This window comes from Syngnathus acus, chromosome 8 (assembly GCF_901709675.1).
Source record: "Syngnathus acus chromosome 8, fSynAcu1.2, whole genome shotgun sequence".
In the NCBI taxonomy this organism is placed as follows: Eukaryota; Metazoa; Chordata; class Actinopteri; order Syngnathiformes; family Syngnathidae; genus Syngnathus; species Syngnathus acus.
In genome coordinates this window covers 10,297,542-10,317,685 of record NC_051093.1, presented here as the reverse complement: position 1 = coordinate 10,317,685, position 20,144 = coordinate 10,297,542, and the positions used below count along the sequence as shown (strand labels likewise).

At 47.9% G+C, this 20,144-nt stretch overlaps 1 protein-coding gene across 4 annotated transcripts in view; it reads right to left on the bottom strand.

Annotated features, from left to right (window-relative positions):
• The window catches only part of asic2 (acid-sensing (proton-gated) ion channel 2), a 61,372-nt gene continuing 41,228 nt past the window's right edge, over positions 1–20,144 (bottom strand). For 2 of the 4 annotated variants that reach the window (XM_037256506.1, XM_037256505.1), the window contains 9 exons: positions 8,867–9,017; positions 6,375–6,502; positions 4,467–4,617; positions 4,334–4,390; positions 2,979–3,132; positions 2,822–2,913; positions 2,656–2,735; positions 2,522–2,590; positions 1–2,104 (listed from right to left, as the gene is read on the bottom strand). In XM_037256506.1, the coding sequence (XP_037112401.1) occupies positions 2,012–2,104; positions 2,522–2,590; positions 2,656–2,735; positions 2,822–2,913; positions 2,979–3,132; positions 4,334–4,390; positions 4,467–4,617; positions 6,375–6,502; positions 8,867–9,017 (975 nt within the window). In that variant the 3' untranslated portion in view covers positions 1–2,011. The remainder of the gene's footprint in view (positions 2,105–2,521; positions 2,591–2,655; positions 2,736–2,821; positions 2,914–2,978; positions 3,133–4,333; positions 4,391–4,466; positions 4,618–6,374; positions 6,503–8,866; positions 9,018–20,144) is intronic. The other 2 variants (XR_005098521.1, XR_005098520.1) reach the window with 2 other exon arrangements.

Sequence of the window (20,144 nt, the reverse complement as noted above, 5' to 3'; positions counted from 1 at the left end):
CATGGTTGCTTGCAATTTTATTTCTTGATGGATGAAGAGTTTTGTGTGGCGACACATCTGCTCTTTGGAACAACAAATTGAAAATCAAAGTGTCCATATTGCTTTTGTAAGATGATTCCAGAAATAATAGAGCAACCTGCAACGCCCTGGAACAGATCATTTTCAAAGTTTTGATAACAATTTCTTGGTGATATCCCATTGTAAATAAATAACAAGAGTTCAGATCTGCAAAATTGTGCGGGGGAAACCCCCTCACCACCAATGACATCAAAGGGAAGAAGACACGTGTTACAAAAAAGTGTTGTTTAATGGTTTCACATTGAAAACACACACACACACACACGCACGCAAACACAATGTTGGCGCTTTGGCACAAAAACGGCGCCAGAGCATGGCGAGCAGTTCCAGGTAGCGCCGAGGCGGAGCACGTAGACGCCGCTGGCTGTCAAGCGCAGCGGACACATGGGTTAGGGTTAGGGGGGAAAGACCAATCAGAATTAAAAGTGCAGTGATGAATCCATTCCGAGCGAGATGGAGAGACCATGCTGGGATTGATGGTGGAAATTGAACAAAAAAACAAAAATCTGTATTCTGATGCTGTATTCCAGAAGCACGCTTTTTCTAAGCCGCTTAGGACACAACGGGCCAATCACAAGGCAGCAGAGCGCAGCGGTCCACCAAAACTCTGAAGAACATTGTGTCTCAGTAAAACCTTCAAAACATATTTGAACAACACCAATACGAAGAAAAACATTCTGTCAGAGCTATTGTTTTGGGGGGAAAAAATTGTGAAAAGTTGTCAGGGATGTTTTGGTTTAAGACGTGCTCACCATTTTGTTCACTGGCTGCCATTGCCACACCACTCACTTTAAGTGGGACTGCGGGCATCCTGTCAAAGATCCTTCCTGTTCCTCTGTCGGGGCGTGCTCACACTAGGCCATCGTAACGGCACTTGGTACCATAACTAGCATCGTGCACGATATAAATGAGAAGAAAGAATCCATTGAGTCCAAAAAAGTGCAAACAGCAGCATTCAATGACAACACAAATGCACAGCTAAAAAAGAGGCAAAGCAGAGCGTTTGATTAGCGCCATCGCTCCTCTCATCTCTGCAGCCATTGTTCGATCATAACTGCTCCACCGCACTACACAAGTGGACCGAACAATTGAAATCTTCTCAACTCTCGCTAGCTCACCTATCATTCGATTCATGGCACAATGGCTCCGCACTCTTGATTATTGCCATCTTGCACAATAGGACTAATCCTCAGGTAGAACATTCCAATGGATGGATGCTCATCACGTCTGCGTGTGTCATTGGAGTGACACAATCATTCACAAGTGGTAGAACAGAATAATGAGGGAAAAAAAGCCAGGCTGTTCAACAATGACAATGGCCGGCCCATCATGCTATGATTCTGCCATCTCGCATAATAGAAATCAACATGAGGAGAAGAAATGTTGCCTAGTGTGAGTACGCCCTTGAGGCCTTTGGTGGACTGATTCCAAATCAAAAGAAAGTTTCTTTTCTGTCTCCACTGGCTAATTTCTATTTCCCTTGTCCGACAAAAAGTAGCCATTAGTCTCTTCGTTTAAAGCTGAAAGAGGAATCCAAGGTTGAAGCTGTACATTCATCACGTGAGCGGGCGGGCGGGCGGCTGGGCGGGCACATTATGAGTGATGCATGCGCTTTGGTGGCTTTCAGTCTTTGTTTTTGTTCACTATGGTGTCTGCTGAGCCACCAACGGATGCTTCTCGGGTGTGTGTCTCCAAACTCTGAACCCCGCGCCACGCCACGCCACGCCACACCACGCCCCTCCCTGACCCATTTGGCTCGGCTGAGGTTTTTTAGCGTCTCATGATTGGCTCTCCTCAAAGTGGACGGAGGGGAGGGGGTGGCGGGGCCAGGCCAGGCGGGGCCAGGTGGGGCCAGGCGGGGCCAGGTGGGGCCAGGCGGGGCCAGGCCAGGCCAGGCCAGGCCAGGCCAGGCCAGGCCAGGCCAAGCCAAGCCTCAGCAGGCAATCTCCTCCAAGGTGGCCTGCAGGGGCACGGCCACGCTGTGGCTGATGCACTCCGAGTGGTTGGCCACAGGGTCACAGGAAGTCTAAAAGATAGCCAACATTTCATTTCATTCATTCTAAATGAAATTAAACAAACAAATAAGTCAACAAAAAAAGAAATAACGTGAAAAGAACAGTAGGCAACAATGTATTTCATTTTTTAAAATACAATGGAATGAAAAAGTCAGAGTACCCAAATGAAATTTCCTTCAAAATATGTCATTTGATGACAACATAACAAAACCCAACCTTTTATTTCATTGGGAAAAAAACAAAATGAAATAAATAAAAGTACCGGACATTTTGTTTGTTTTGAAACGAACAAAGAATTGCAAATTAAAGTATATAAAATTCGAAAAACCTTTACTACATGAAAATGTCTATCATTAAAAAACACCAGTAACCACATTTTTAGAACAACAACAAAGTTAAATATCACTGAAGGGGCGGGGCGCACTTACCGCATCCCGTCGCCGGCCTTCCTCCTCGTCCTCCCGACTCAGGAGGTCCAGTAGTCGGTCCCGTACCACCTGAAAAAGTCCAGTCGAGTTAACCAACCGTACGATGCTTCTTCCTCCGCGCAAGCACGACTGACCTCGTAGGCGTAGTCAAAAAGCTCCAGGATGGTGAGAATGCTGGCCCCGATAAAGAGGGCCATCTGGCCGCCGATGTCACCTGTCGGGGGGCCATTACCTCCATTATTATTATTGACGTGCGAGCGTTCTTCCACATGATTCAAAAATCATCATTATTTGGATTACCCAGCAGGCCCGCCACCTCGTAGGCTTTCTTCTGCTCAATGGTTTCATAGTTGAGCGCCTCGAAGAAGACGTCCAACACCAAAATATTGTCTCTGTGAAAAAAACAACACGCTAAGAGCAAATGCGTCGGCGAGCACATCGGACAGCGTGGACATACGCGATGTATTTCTCCGATTTGTTGAACTTCTTCTGCAGGTAGCGCGCCGAAGTCTTGCTGGGGATTTTGACCATGGAGAGCTCTTTGTTGTAGCGCGTCACGTTGCACGGCGTGCGGCACATGCAGCCGCCGCTCTCCGCCGACGACAGCTTGGCTAATGACCGTTATGATGAGGAGGAGGTTGATGATGATGATGAAGGGGTGGTGACGGTGAAGGGCGCAGAAAAGGAGGCAATCTCTATCCACATCCAATGAAAAGTCCCAATCAAACTCTGATGCTAATTCTTTTCCCAAGTCACCTTAAACAAAGCAAGCCAGCTCGCTAGCTAGCTAGCTAGCTAGCAAAATATTCTGGCCAACCAGAGACAAATGATGTGAAGCCACAAGGTACCTGAAGACCATTCCGACCGAAGCCGTCAAATAATAAAAGTTGTCTTGCTCATTTAATGAGACGGTTTGTCACATGGGCTCAACGTCTCGCCGCTAATTACACAACTCCGGTGCTCAAAGTGTACTCTTAAACTTTCAATGCCGGATGAGACGAGCGATGCGTAATCTCCTCTGACAACTTGGAGACAGGTGCTGTTGGTTTTTTTCCCCCGTACAATCCTATTCAAAGGAAGGGGGGAAAACAAAGTCGGAAAGATTGGGACAAATTGGCACCGACGTGACCTGATTTGCATGTGGAGATCCAGGCGTCAAAAAGCCGCCCAATTACAAGAGAAGACGAGCGAGCCGGCGAGCTATCCTCTGCCTCGCTACCGGCGAGCTATCCTCTGCCTCGCTACCGGCGAGCAATCTTCTGCCTCGCTACCGGCGAGCAATCCTCTGCCTCGCTACCGGCGAGCAATCCTCTGCCTCGCTACCGGCGAGCTATCCTCTGCCTCGCTACCGGCGAGCTATCCTCTGCCTCGCTACCGGCGAGCAATCTTCTGCCTCGCTACCGGCGAGCAATCCTTTGCCTCGCTACCGGCGAGCAATCCTCTGCCTCGCTACCGGCGAGCAATCCTCTGCCTCGCTACCGGCGAGCAATCCTCTGCCTCGCTACCGGCGAGCAATCCTCTGCCTCGCTACTGACACTCGTGGGTGGCCTCAGAGTTTTTCATGTACCTGCATTTATTTAGGCGGGAATTTTCTGGGCGGTTGCTGCGGCGTGTTCAAGTCAAGTTTGACTGCAACATTTAACACAGGGCTCATTTATTTCTTAGCCTATGTGAACTTTTTGAAATGCATTTGCTCTCACTGAGTGTAAATTCCAAGAACTAGCTGTTTTTCCCCCTTCACTCAGTAGGTACGTTCTGAGTTACATAGTATTCCAAAGAAGTTTGCAAACTGGCGGCACGTGACTGACTCACCCAGGGCGGGCTCAGCGCAGTCTTTGTACTGCTCGGGGGTGCAGTAGGACGCGTCGCCTGTCACCGAGACCAACGAGTATGTTAGCCTGGAGCGCCAATGCTGCTGCTGCTGCATTGTTCACTTTGGACCTACCAGGCATGTGCACCATCCTGCAGTTGCAGTTCTCCACAATGTAGCGCGTCTCGCAGTCGATCCGACAGGCGGTCACGCTGTACGCCTGGAAGAAGCCCGACTCCAGAGCCTTGGACTCGCACTCGCCCCAGGGCGGAGGCAGGAAGCTCAGCTACGAGGGAGGGAGGGAGAAATTGCCAGTGCGCTTGACAAATGAAATGGCCAATCCAATCACGCTGCTGGAAGATGAAATTGTTCACAATGTGCATTTCCACTAAGAAGCTAGCTGACAAATGCGAAGGGCAACAAGTTAGCGCCCAAACCATAGGTGGCGCAAAATTCAACACATTCAACACTGGGCAAACAATTTCACACTTTGTGTCTTGGCATGGGAAGAAATTGACAATAAAGCAGACTTTGACCTTTGACACTTGAGCCAAATAATAAAGAGAAGCGGCGGCACTCCGACACGCTGAAGAACAACAAGAAGGAGGCTTGATTAAGCGTCCCTCCCGTTGGGCACGAGGGAGAGCAGCCGCTCGCTCCATTTTGTGGATGTGAGGCGAGACGCTCCCTTTGCCAGGTGAAATTGGGCCGCTCGCTGCTGGCTGGGAGGGATTTAAACGCGCGTCTGCTCTGCGCTAGCTAGCTAGCCGCTCCAACATTCCGCTTCAAACGCAGCCAAGTGCGCATGCCCAATGTTACTGATTACCGTGCAAGGCTGTGACGGATGATAAGAAAGCAGCCGACGTCCCCCGACGCCATTACGACCAGCTTCTCGGCTATCCCTGCCCTTTAAGTTAAAGAGCGTTTTTCGCCAACCAAAAGAGCAGCACGTTGATGAAGCGTCCCCACGCTTGTTTACGTACGTCGTGGGCTCACAGCGACAAACACCTGGGTGAAAGGTGCTGCTCGGCAATTCGTAACCTTTCCAATCGCTAAGCTAATCTTCTCTTCTCTTTGGGCCCAATTAAAGCAAACGGTGGCTAATTCGCCATCGGATTGATTTGGTGTAATGGCATGTGAAGAGGCCGTGGTCTAATAAGCGGCAAAAGCCTTGGCTGGCGCCCGCCCGCCCGCCCGCCGCTTGTTGTCTTCATCAATATTTCACTCCGGTGCTGAGGTAGGGGAGGCGAGGGGGGGCTGGGGGGACTTAAAGGAAGCTTTACAGTTCACTCGGCAAATTGTTGGCAAATGCTGTTGTTTTGTTTTTGTTTTATCATCACGCACTTGAAGTTCACGGTGCAGGCTCAATTGGATCAAAGTAGGCCTTCACTTTGATCGAGTTGCGCCGTGAAATAGAAAGACTCAAGTTAGATTTCGGCGGCCTTTGAGGCAGGAATTTGAGGCACTTTTTCTCAGCCTTGATGCAATCAAAACAAGACGCTTTCCTGACGCCATTTTGGATAACTTTCTGGAGGTGGAATACGACCCGTGGCGTCTTTTTAGCGGGGAACACTACGCCCGGACAAGGACGAAGGGATGGATGGAGTTGACAAAATACGGAAGAAACGACACTGAAGTCAAAATGGCAGACACTTGTGAAAGCAAGGGTGTCATCTTGATCGTGACATTTGTAGATAGATAGCAAGACAGATAGCTAGATAGCTAGATAGATAGCTAGATAGCTAGATAGATAGCTAGATAGCTAGATAGCTAGATAGCTAGATAGAGTGATAGAGTGATAGATAAAATGAAAAAGTGGCAAAATGTAGAAGAGTCCGATTTCAGGAGCCTATTTGAAAAAGAAATGACTTTTTAGGTCGAGTTTGAAGCCAGGCTAAGGACTTCTAGGCTTTCAAATAAGGATTCCGAATAAGACTTTAAAATGGAAGTTAAGCTTTCAATGGGCGGCCGGCTTCAATTGCGGGTTAGCGTTTCAAATGACACACTTTCCAGCGCGAGTCTCCGGGTCGAGGGCAAACTCACCCTCTGTTCCTGCGTGGCCACAAAGGTCTGGAAGCCGGGCGCTACGCCGAAGCCCAGCTCGTGCACAAACGGGGGCTCGGCCTGGCTGTGGATTTGGACTCGGACCCCTGCCTCCAATGCCGTGTCCTCTGCGAGGAATACAAATGCCTTTTGTTCACAATCGTCGGTTAGGGTTAGATGGGGAGGAGACGTCCAATCGCTTTCTTTTGACTTGTTTGATTGGAATACAAAGTGGCGCCTGAATAAAAGCCATGGATGGAGAAGATCAGAAGGGAGCTGAACACAACTGACGAGTCAAGAAAAACTGTTTTAGGACAAAATGCAGCTGGCTAACAGGAATGTTTTTGTCACAAAAAAAAAAATAAAAATAGCTTGTGAAGAAGGTTTGACCAAAAACCTTGAAAACACACACGTACAAAGTAACATTTATGGGAAACGAGCCAGACCGGCGGTGAATGTCTCTGCGTGGAAATCAATAATGCCACCGTGTCGCTCACGTTGGCTCTTGTGTTCTAGGAAGCATTTAATCAAGCCCTCCCTCCGCTCCCCGCCATTAAAGTAGCGCCACCCACTCATCAGCCTAGTGTCAAAATCTTGACATCCATTTTGATGCATTTGCTACAGCTCTGAAGAGATGGGAAAAAAATGCACGCATGCGTTGTAAATGAAGGAGCGTCGTCATTCATCAAGTGTTTTCATCAGTTTAAAGCTCACCTTGTTTAAGGCCTTTTGCTTTCTTGGCACATTAACACCCACACATGCAAATTTGCTTTGGCCCTGACCATAACGCTCTCGCTAGCGACTGAGTCCTTGCATGCAAAAAGACTCGCAAGAAAAGGAAAGGCTGGGCCGGAAAGCTGCGCTCGTAAAAGTCACCCAAAAAAAGCACGCCGATGCCTTCGCGCGCTGATGCCACTCCATGTGTTCACGCTACATCCAGACTGATGGCAAAAGATTGGATTCACAAAAGCAAAAAAAAAACCACAACACAACAAGTCAAGCCAGCACACACTTGTTTGCTTATGAATTATTTCCATCGTTGCTCAAAGCTTCACAAGAAGACTAAAAATAGTCGCGGGGCGAGCACGAAGCATAATTGCTTTCTCGAGAAATGTCTTATTAGTTGCGATGGCAAACAATGATCGGCTCAGCTTGTTGTCGTTGTGCTTGAGGATACGTACATCCGAAGGGGAAAGCGCAACAAACATCACCAAAGGAAGACTTGCTTGGAAACAACCAAAAAGTAACACAATTGTGATTGCGCAAGGCTCTCTCTCAAATTTGCTTTTTCAAAAGTAGGCTTTCATATCTGCTTCAGGGTTTCCAAGCAACATTGATATTTGGAGAATATCGGCCGGCTGGTCGACTGGCTGGCTGGCTGGCTGGCTGGCTGGCTGGCTGACTGGCTGGCTGGCCGGCCGGCGCTTAATGATTTGGCCTATTGTTGAGAAGTTGCCGCACCTTTTGGATGCACAACAACAGGGAGCCACATTCTTGAAATAAAGTCTAGTTACCAGGCAACCGGAAACTCCAGTGACTCCTTGTGTGACTAAACAAGCTCAAAGCATTCTTAATAATATGAATGGTGATGAGAGTTGCTCACCGAGGGCAAATGTACGGACGGACGGCACCGGCGCTAATTTCATTGTCCTTGTTTTGAAGTGGGAGTGAGATTAACTTGAAGCATCTTTTTGGAACAATTGTGAACTCACTATGCAGATGCCCAAAATAACGACAAGTGAGCAAAAAAAAACAATGGCTGGCCGGCTGGCCATAAATCCACACTTTGGTTCCAATTAGTGTCGTGAAGGCTTATTATCTCTTGGATGTCAGATCAAAGTTTCTTTATTGATTATACCTATGTGCGCTCCTTGTGTTTTATTCATGTTATAAATTCCAATCAGACATATTTGATGAATCATTGTGATTACCTGCAAGTCATAAAATCTAAATGTGATTTTCAGGTCCATCCTTTCGTTGATGTTCTCGTTGCCAGATGGCAAAAGAGCTAAACGCAATCAAATGCGTCGTGTGAGTTTATTTCTTGCCTGCGTGCATTCTTACTCTCTTTCTTATTGATTTTTTTTTTAATTCCCATCTGACATTTTTAAGGGCATTATGAGTCAGGCTGTCCGATGCATCCCATGTGAACATTCCTATTTGAGTTTCATTGTTACCAAGCATGTTTTCGAGGTTCTAAATTCCATTTGTGACTGGCTAGCTAGCTATCCTTTGATCGTTTGACATCAGGAAGCGGTCAAATCGGCATTTGCTGTTGTTGCACTGGGCTTAGTCTGTCTGTTACATTCCTGCCTTTTTGTCCTCTCACTTGAAAATATGCTTCTGTGCGGTCGAAGCGGAAAACGTATTCAGGAGCACCACGTAACACACATGAAATGCCACGCGCTCCCTCGTCCACAGAAGCGCGAGTCTTCATTATAGATGACTGCATGAATGAAAAAAAAAAGATGTGTGGCGGTGGCGAGGCCCACCTGTGTCGCCCCACACGGGCAGGTATTCGTCTTGCTGGATGTCCAACATGATCTCCAGGCCGTTCCCCGTGCCGCCTTTGACGGTGCTGCGCAGGGACTTGCCCTCCTCGGCCGCGTTGAACATGTAGCACTTGCCGTAGCGGGTGAACACCTGCCACAAAACACACACACATTGACTCCAGCGTTTCTTTTGCAACAACGCCATTGCCATCATCAAGACTCAAGCGGGACTCCCGGAACACAAACGACAAACGTGCTCCGATTGTACGGAGCTGGGCAGCCAGCGAGCGAGCGAGCGAGCGCCCGTGTTTTATTGTGCTGTCAGAGGTTCTGCCAGGCAGCCTGCCAGCCTGCCAGCCAGCCAGGCAGCCTGCCAGCCTGCCAGGCAGCCAGCCAGCCAGCCAGGCAGCCAGCCAGCCAGCCAGCCAGCCAGCCAGCCAGCCAGCCAGCACCGCCCACTTCATTAGCCTAACCAAGGCCCATCTGCTTTGAGATAATCAGGCAACTCCTTTTAATTTGTTCACAGACAAAAGATGAGATTTGCATGTATCACTGTGACCAAGACCAGCGTGTCTTTTGGGCCTCGACGATGCGCTTGCTAATAGCAGACCCGCAGGCGCAACAAGTGAGACGTTAACTACACGAGCAGTCCCCCTCCCCTCCCCTCCCCTCCCCCCGACACAATCCCCTCCAACAGACTCAGCAGTGTCACAATTGGAGTGTGGCACAAACCCAAAAGAGTCAACATGCTAACACATTTGTGGCTACATTTCAAGTGGAACAACACATCAACCAACACGTGGACTGCACTCGACACACTCGGCCCGGCCCCCGAGCCACACCGGCGGCACCGGCTGACTTCAAATTCCATCATAAGACGGAATGTGTTCATCGACAATAAAGACATTCATGTCACTTCACAATTGACACAAATGGAACAGAATACATACCTACGTGGTCTTATTTTGGAATCTGCACAATTTGCTAGCAGGTGCGTTTTTTTTTTTTCCCCCTCCACGGCTCGGAATGGATTTGAGGTCGCCGCTGCATTTGTCGAGCTCGACTATGCTTGGCGCCCGCGCGGATCGGGGCCCGAGTCAACAAGGTCCCGGGAGAAAAGAGTCGTCGTCCCGCGGGGCGACGGGATGACAAAAGATGCTAACGACAAACCGTGGTGAAAATCTTCAGCCGTCGCTTCCCGCTACTTGTCATTTGTTGCCTCCGGTGGAGACGTCCAAAAAGAAAAAGAGGAGCCCATAATGAGCTCTCAGGCCTGTCCACACATCTGACACAATAGTCAGAGGAGCAAGAAAAAAATCCCACAGAGGAATTGCACAATTCCTTTGAAAGGAAAAGACATGGGGTCTGCTTTAGAAGGACATAAAATGGAAGGAAGGACTAAAGGGGAGCATCTTGACAGATCAAATGCGTCTGTACAAAAGAGGAAAAAGGTGAGTCAAGAAAAGCTAAAAGACAAAAGAACATTCCAACAAAGTGGAGAAATTGCAGAGCACAGTACATGTGTGGATGGCAGTATACTAGATTCTCACAAGCCCACACTTAGCCAATCGTGTCATTTGCTGACACACAATCTAATCTCAAATTCAATCCAATTTGAAGACTCAAATTACACTCGTCGGCACGCGGCGTGGAAATGAAAAAGTATGCAAATGGCCGCATTCAATGAATACCCACATTCTGTTCCCCGTTTGCCTTTAGCAGCCCGGCGGAATGAGAAAATGGAAACGAGCTGGGCCGCACGGCCGAGTTATTGTTTGGACAATCAAGAAGTAAGTTGTTATGTTATAAAGTTGTTATGAGAACAGACTACACTACCATATACATATACAAGTAATGACTGGAGAGAAACACTGCAAAAAGTCCGCATCAAAAAAGAAGCAAACCAATCAATATAATAATACCCACACATGCCCCCTTTTGAAATGCCATCGACTCTAATCAGTCATGAAGGCATTTCACATAAACGACTGTATTCCGTTGTTAAATTATTCAACGCAAATCAAGGCACCTTCATGTGAGGCTCTTTAATAGTCCGAGCGAGCATACGGGCTTAAATCGGGGGGGGGGATAGTTTAGTCATCATCACAACCGAAAGTCCAAACACTCAATCATATCAAACAGCCAAACAGCAAGAGAGAAGGCAAGGAGAATGGAGAAGGATAGTAAGGAAGCTAGGAAGGAACAGGATGGCAGGATACACGACTGCAAGGAAGGAAGAGAAAAAGAAAGAAGGGAGGCAGCCACGCAGGCAGGAAGCAAAGATGAGACAAGGAAGGAAATAAGAATGCAGAAATGCAAAGGAAAGGAAGGAGGAAAGGAGCAAAGTAGGAAAGAAGAACAATACAGGAAGCAGGGAAGGAAGAACAAATGAGGGAGGGAAGGAAGGAAGGAAGGAAGGAAGGAAGGAAGGAAGGAAGGAAGGAAGGAAGGAAGAGAAGGAAGGAAGGAAGAAGGAAGAAGAAAAAGAAAGAAAGAAGAAAGAAAGAAGAAAAAAAAGAAAGAAAGAAAAAGAAAGAAAGAAAGAACCCAACCCTAACCGAGGCTAGAAAAAAAGCCTAACTTGAATTTCTGGCAAATGTAAGTGGAACAAAAAGAGTGTCAATCAGTATTTGTGACCTATACAGTCGGCCTCGCCTTGTCCTTGGTCGACGCAGACGCCGTGGGGTCGACTTTGCAGCTCCCGTCACCTTCCAAACCAACGGCCACTTTTTATGGAAGTCGTTCATCACGGCGCTCCGTGATGATGTTTTTATTTTTTTACAAGGCGATGCTGCCGCGATAGTGCAAAAGAATGGCAGGCGGTGGGTGCGAGATTTATATGAGCGCGGATGAGGGAGGGAGGGAGGGGGAGGGAGGGCTTAGGAAGGGTTCAACAATAAGGACGGGTTAGGGTCAGGTGAGTTATAGGACAGTGAAATGAATGTGAGGTTAGCTGCTTAGCGTGGTCATGTCCGCTGAGAAATATTGCTCACGCTAACGCTAGCAGTCAACGGAATATTCAATTGACAGATCCGTATTGAATTGATTTTCCTTCAAATAAGGCAAATTCAAAGTGTCAGACAACGTGTCATTTGGAATGACATGGTGGCGGCGGCTGATTTAGGACCACGTCTGTCTGCATTGTGTCATTGACAGCGGCGAGATAACGTGACGCACGGGGAGTCACGGCGGGGTGGCTGGGGAGTGGCCAGGGCTGGCTGCGTAGCAAATCCATTAAAGATGTTACCCTTGGCTTGTCACATTTTCTTTTCAGTGAGGAGGTGAAATCTGATTACAGTCGTCAGGCACCCTCGTGACTGAATACAGCATCCCGTACATAGTCAAGGAAAGGGAAGGAAGGAAGGAAGGAAGGAAGGAAGGAAGGAAGGAAGGAAGGAAGGAAGGAAGGAAGGAAGGAAGGAAGGAAGGAAGGAAGGAAGGAAGGAAGGAAGGAAATTGTTGTCACGCTACATTAGGTCAAACACGCCAAGGACGAGTCCGATCGTATCTTCTATAACGGAAATATCGACTCTAAGCGTCTGTCGTGGGTCCATCTGTTCACTCGCTCATCCATCTGTTCCATAGTTGCACGCTCTTCGTCTACATTAGCGTCCCCATGGCCGCTAATGACCGATTAGCGTGGCAGTCCCCGCCAAGACGGAGTCCCGCTCACTTGTTTATTCAGAGAAAAGATGGAGTTGAGGATATTCCCACATCCCCAATAGAAGCAGGAGAGTCAAACTGCAATTCAACTATCAGGGGACTAAATGTCCTGTTGTTCATAACTTGAGTGGGCGTGCGTGGTGGATTCTTCCCAACAGCTATTGCTTCATCTAAAGGTCATTTCTTGCTAGCCGTCCATAGCGTAGCTGTAGCGTGAGCGACCACAGCTGCTCACGCAAAGGGACCAACCAGTGAAACGCGATGACTGACTGCATTTCTTTCTTAGGATTTTAGCACAGCTAATGCTAATGCATAAAAAATGACATCCACTCTGCTTTAATGAAACCCCCGCACGGTGTGTTAAGCCGAGTCGCACGAGACATTCCCGGTCGTTGGATTAGGCACACCTGCTTAGTAGCAGGGAGTGGTGGGAAGTTACAAAGTACTTGGTAATAAAGCCTTTTTTTTCTCCTTGTTGTGCCAATTGTATTGAATCAGTCCTTTTTGAATTGACGTTGACACAATGACACGTTTTCATTCTCGCTTGGACAAAAGGTCAGCCATTTTAATCATGCCCTGCTTTCTAGCCAAAGCCCAGTCCAGTCCACACGTGACGACGTGATCATAACAAAATCAGCCGCACGGAAAAAGAGCCGAAAGAAGCAATTAAAAGCGGTGAACTTTACTGTGGGTAATACATCCAATTCCAAATGGAGTCGTTTCCAAATGTGCTTTCCAATAATTCCCTCCGCATTATGTGCCAGCGATTGGCATGAATATGGAGCGCGGATGAGTGAAATATTCATCTGCAAAGAAAATGAAATGATAACATGAGGGGACATGAAGAACTAAAAAGCCAATTTCAAAGCCCAACGCCATTTGTGAAAGCCTGCCGTGCGTTTGCTAGTCACAGTAACACGCCGAGGCGGCTTTTTTCCTGTCTTTCCCCATTCCACTTAGCCCTGCAGACTTTTGGATATGGATGTCACATCAATGGGATTGGTCGCCGGTGTGGCATCAGGGCAACATCCCCGTCGTGATGGCTTCATACCTGCAAGCTGAGGAAAAAACAAGAGTGATGGAAGCAATAAACCCAAACAAAAGCTGCTAACATCCATCTAGCGTATTTGCCATTCAGAAGACTCACTCACTCACTCACTCACTCACTCACTCACTCACTCACTCACTCACTCACTCACTCACTCACTCACCGTGTAATAATGCGCTTAACTTATTTGTCGTTACAAGAAATAAATGGCACGATGCGGCAAACAACATTTGCTCGCCCGCTAAAGCAAACACTGAAAGAGTCTTATTCATCATGGGCCAAATGATCTGAACAGACTTGGGCGTTGCGACTGTTCATTTGGCACCAGAGGCGCTTTAGCGATAACATCAGCTCATTGCTCTGACGGATTTGTGTGCCGTTGCTGTGCCTTTCCAAAATCAGCGCCCGCCCGCCCTCCTAGCTTTTTGCTCATCGGAGGAGCAAACTGGGCTCAAAGCGAGCCAGCGAGCGACCGCTCGCTGCGCCATCAATTATTAGCCGGTGTCTTTGTTCACACTAATCATCCAAGTGCGGAAGGGAGAGGAACAAAAGCAGTGGTGGTTGAAAATGGAGAAACGTTTTCTGTAAGCTTTTAAATGAGCACCATTAGGGAAAGTTAGAACATGTGTTGTTGTTTTTTTGGATACTTTATTGACTGACGGTCAAGAGTATTGGTAGAGGGAGGTAAATGGAGGGTTAGGGTGTTCAGGGCTTCAGACAAAATTGGTGACGGGACGCTTCCCGATTGCCAGCCAATTCGGAGAGTGCCAGAGCAGACATGCCATTATTGCTCTGATTGAGATGGAGCGCCACTTTTCTTTTTTCCCCTTGCCTTCAATATGTCGAAAATGACACATGCGCAGGCAATCATCTAACGCTGACATTTCACGGCAGTTCTTCAAGGTGACATTTGAAATGTCAAGAACATTGATGTGCGGCGCAAATGGAATAAATAGAAAGAGCCCTTGTAAAGTGTCGCGAGTCGCCCGACCGAGGCTGACGCTCTGCTGTCCAAATGCACGTGCTGATGGAGAAAAGGTAGAGGGGGTTTTCTTCACGACTCGTGAGATGATATCTTCACACTTTAACAAATCTCTCAAATTCCCTTCAAATACTAAACTCTTTTTTTTAAATTCGCTGGCAGCCAGCAATTGTAAAGCATTTGGACATTTTTCATGACTCACAGGATATTAACAGCATCAGAGACATCAGCATTGAAACAATAGCATTGGGAAAAAATCGGGCACTACATGCAAGTGTTTTGTGTTTGGGTGTGTGTGAGTGCGTGCGCGTGCGTGCGTGTGTGTTGTTATCAGACAGCAATTAAAAGTCAGTTAGCTCAGCGCGCAGCGGGTTGCCGACCTCGTTAAACACATGACGGTCGGGGAGGTGACGGGCTCCCCGAGCTCATTATGGCTCGCCGCGACGACACTGTCCTCCCAGTGCCTTTGTACTTGCCGCCATCATCATCATTAACATGTAAACAAGACATTTAAAGTCTGTCCCCTGGTTTCCTCAACTGCCATAAATTACACCGGAACACGGTGAGGACAAAGAGTTCTTTGTGTCGGACAGAAAAAAAAAAAAAAAATCAATGTGGGATTGATTGGCTCTGACGTCCCTTTGCAATAGCCGCCTTAAAGCGCATCATCAGCATCGGGCTCAGCCGGGGCGGATGCCGCTTAAAGGTTGCGATTTATGACCACCCCCGCTCCGCCCCGCCCCGCCCCGCCTGCCATCAGTACAAGAAGCTCATTGAGAGGGTGCAGTCCAATCATCAACAACAACAAATCAAAGTGGCTCACCGTCATGATAACGTTCAGGAAATGGACTCATACGGCATAGTGAACAAATAGAAATTGTACAGTCAATAGAGCAAATCTTAGCCTGCCAACAGTTGCTATGCTAACATATCAAGGCAGTCTTCTGAGTAGACAAAGTGCTCGGTGGTAGTGCTATTTCAACAGGAGATTTTGGGTTTTTTTTATTGCCTTGCTGGCTTGGGCAATAATTTGACTCCTTGAGAATTTTAGCTGTACATATTGTCATATTAAAAAAAGAAGAGCATAATCGTGCAGGGGAGGGTGTTTCAAATGTCGTTTCCGTTACATTTGTAGATGTGGAATGGCGAAACCAACGTGCCGCCTCAATTAGCTGAGACGGAACGATATGCTGACACACTCTGACATGCCAACATTTCCAGACGCGCTCCAATCTCATCCCGCTGGGCTAAAAGCACAATAGAGCTCATTATCTCCATGATCGGTCTTCCAGCGCGACGCATGCTAATAATCAAGCTACATCCAATTTAATATCAGTCATTAATTGACCATTTCATGGTGAATTCATCACTTGTGTGTTTGTTTATTTTCACAGCTTGGCTCAACAGCTGCATGGTAATAAAAGCGGAGGACACACCAGCAGGTCTTATCAGATGATACGAGTGAGAGTTGTCAAACTGTCACCCGCTCATCCACCGTGCCAACTTTCCTCTTCTTGTCTCAAGATGATGATGATGATGACACGGGCTAGCGTGCGACCATTTTGTGCTGCGTGTTTTACAGCGCATGAATATTGGATGGCTTGTAATGGTTTTATAAAAAAGAAAAGCCGGGACGCTGCTGGACACAAGACTGCGACGGATTTGACGGGATGGAGTTGATTGGACCCGAGTCAATCTACCAGGAAGCCACGCCGCATCGACTTGACGGAACTTTCTGGAAGAGGTGAGTGAAATAAAAGTGGAAATGAAGTGAGGGGAGAGAGAGGTGATTCAATCGGGCGGGCGCTCTTTAAGAGGCCATTGATTGTCTCTGGAGAACACAGTCACTGGTTCAACGGCTCCTCTTGCGCCACGGCTATTTGCATACTTTACATGATGCCTGCCTGCCTGCCTGCGTGCGAGGCTGCCTGCGTGCGAGGCTGCCTGCCTGCCTGCCTGCGTGGCTGCCTGCCTGCCTGCCTGCCTGCTTGGCTGCCTGCCTGCCTGCTTGGCTGCCTGCGTGGCTGCCTGCCTGGGTGCGCGAGCTGTTCTCGAAAATTTAGAATGACAGCTGACGACGACATGGAGAAACGTGTTTCTGGCTATAAAAGACCCTCTGTCTATTATTCATATCATGATGATATAAATCCCGCATGAGTTAGCAAAACAGCTCCTATTCACCTCAGCTCGCTTAATCACAGAGCTGGATGAACACGTACTGACAGTATACACGTGCAGGCAGGCGGGCAGGCAGGCAGGCAGCCAATCAATGGCAGAGTTGTGCTCGCTCATTTATTGAGGTCGGGTTTCATTTGCAAAGAGTCTTGATTTATCCCCGGTCATTAGTCGTCATGCATCTTGCTTATCGACCATGTGAGATTTGATAAGCATATCCCATAATAACGGTCATTCTAATAACCATAAACAACAAGAGCGCTGGCCCAAGCCGCATATATTCTTCCAAATGAAGCCCTGGTAGAAGTTTGCCTCCTCGCAAGGATGCAAATGCAAACGTTGTCCGTGTCTTTTTCGGCATGGCTTCCCGAGACTTTTTTTGCGGGTCGACGAAGCCATCCGGAGAATCATCCTCTAATCCGTCCTTTGTGAGGGCAAAATGCTCCAATCTATCTGGCCCAATTATCAGTGTGACTGTCCTGCGCTTGACTCTTCAAACGGGCTCTTTGACCTCCAGGAAGTAATCATTTGCAAGGTCGCGACAGGAGTGTCGTTATTAAGTGCCGCCCCCGCAACTGATTGATTCCATTCACTTGCAGATGTGAGAGTCTCCTTGGCTTAAAGAGCGCCTTTTTGCCTGGCCTTAGGCTTCTTTTCCTTTCCTCCGGGATTGGAGAGCCAAAGATAAAAGTATTCCAATGGTTGGATCGGTAACACAAGGTGGACGGACGTCTCTGAAAGCAGACGCGTCATTCAAGCAGGGCGGCTGGCTGACGTGAAAGGACGGACACCAGACAATGACAAAGATGGCGAGCAGGAGTCCATCTCGATGATGTAACCAAGTGTGTCTGATCGTGTTTGCGGCCGGCAAAGACTTCACAACAGTAGCATAAGACCAAATCGGGTGGGACGGTGATGACTCCAAAAAGGAGAAGCAAACATTTTCGATCCCGTCTATCCTCGTCACGCTGACTTTGGACCACAGTCCACTGGTGGCTGATTAGATATAGGAAACAGTTTCATCTCTAATGACCAGCCATGAAGGAACTTTGGTCAAATCATTTGATTTGAGTGAAGGCACGGAAATAGAAGACAACTGCAACGCTAACGAAAAGAAAGTCAAACATTGAGTCTTGTGTTAGCATCAAAGACAAGCGAGAACTGGTTTATCTGGCTCCTGCAGAGAAATAAGAAGAAGAAAGCACAATTGCAGCCGGCCTTAGCGTCAAACACTCGCTTGCGTAACTTCCGTATGACGATGAGCTCGTTTTCATCTCGGCGGTACAAACCCTTGTCTTTAATGCTCAGCAGAGAACCAACGTTGCCTCGTTGGAAGGGAAAGTTTGGAAGGAAAGGGAAACTTACAACAAAAGCAGGTGGGTTCATCCTGGGGGAAATTAAAGCTTGGAAGGAGCCACGGGCTTCAACGCCTAATTTGTCTCTTCGCATCATCACATTTGGTTGGCATGATTAGACCCACAGAAAAAAAAAAAACAACTCAAGAAGCCTTGCTGGAAAAAACCTTTTCGTAATTGCGAAGGAATTAGAGGCTGAAGGCAGACGTGGCGAGGCGGGGCGGGGCGGGGCGGGGCGGGCTGTCCACACGCCTGTGTTCCTATCGAGTATTGACAATATTCAGAGAACGGCAGCGATTGAAAGGCCGAGCAGCGGGAAGCTGAAAATAAGAATTTGGGAGGAAGTCGCGCTTCGGGCCTTTGCACAGGTTGCAGCTCTGAATTATTCATTCAGCCGGCCGGCTTATTGAATGAATATGTTTAAACCTGCCGGGAGATGAGTGAAAAATGAGGTCTCCGCTGATGCCGCCGGCCGGCGCAAAACCACACCACGGGAAAAGACTTGCCATCACTAAAAACGATGTTTACGCGCTCGTGCGTTTACGTCTGACTTTGAATTATTTGTCAGACGCAGCCGGCAAACTCAAACTTACATGGCTCTTAGTTAGCCGGACGGATACGAAGAAGGCCTCAGACGTTGCTAGCGTGAGCTAAGTATACAGCATGTCGGTGCACAAGCTTCGGACTGAGAAAAAAGAAAAAAGTTACAGACACGTAAATCCATTACTGGCGTAATTGATAGCAAAAGCAAAGTCGCGGATGACGTCAATCCAATTTAAAGCCAATGTTCTCTTCTCCTTTGGAACTTCCTGAGAGGAGTTTTTACGACAGACTCCCTTCACTTGCAGTTGAAGGCGCTCCTCAATCCAACAGCAGCCACAAAAGCATTTAAGGGGGATGTCACTTTTCCGGAGAGTGCTCGCGAGAGACGCGGGCCGACACGCATCATTTCTTTCTTTTTAAAAAAAGGAGGCACGTCGGAGCGAGAGAGCAAAGGCCTTCTCGGCCGTGAGCCGACTGCTGAGCTGTTTAACGTGTGACGCGGTGGGACTTTACAGAAGAGAAGAGAACGCACTTCGGACCTCTAAAATGTGCCATGATGCCCACTGTGCCGTGCAAATGTATGGCTATTAGCGGTGGAGGCTAATTGTTGGATGAGACGCGCTACACCGCGTGCTAATGAGCCCACTCAGCAGGCTGCTTGACACTTGCTTGAAACAATTCAAGTAAATGAAAACCAGTCATTCTTTTAGGTTTTGGAAAAATGGTTACGTTAAGCGCCGCCACTTTGAAATGATTTTCATTTTGTCAAGAACCAAAACTGTATCCTTCCCCATTTACCGTTATTTGGTTTTTTTCCAAGCAGTTGTGCTTGCCATAATGGCCAGCGCTTGGAAAGCAGTGCATTCACAACAGTATCTCACGGCTGAAGCATTGCATTGAGAGAGAGAGAGAGCCCACACACAATGTCCAAAATACGCTAACAAAAAGAATCAAACGTTCCGTCCGGCTGCCGATTTGTGATTTCGGAGACAATAAGTGCTTGTTGGCCATTTTGTGCCATCGTCAGCACAAAGCGAGCAGGCGGAAAACGATTCGAATGAACTCTGAGAGCGAGAGAGAAATTAGACACAGACTATAGTTTCAAAAATGTCCTCGAAAAACGTGCTGACTCATGGGCTGGATGACGCACATCCCCAAGGTCCATCCATTTTGGTGAACGACAACAACTTTGAGGGTAGAAACAATGTTTTCGTGGTCCAATAGAAACGAAAAAGGAACACTAACAGCTCAATGTACACAGTTGTTTATAAAATACAACCTTTGAAGATAAATATCATGACCTTGAAGAATGACTTTTGATAGCTAGCTGAGCGTCAACCCAAATTGTGTTTTTAGCTGTAAACTACCGTTTTTTCCCCCAGGTCAACCGTATCGCGCAATGCATTTAAGATGGGCCCGAGTGTCTCGGACTTATTTTGCTCGGCTTAGTGTCTGCCTAGACAAGCGGCGCGGCGCGGCGCCATCGTCGCGCGGCCGGCGCCACGCCACCCC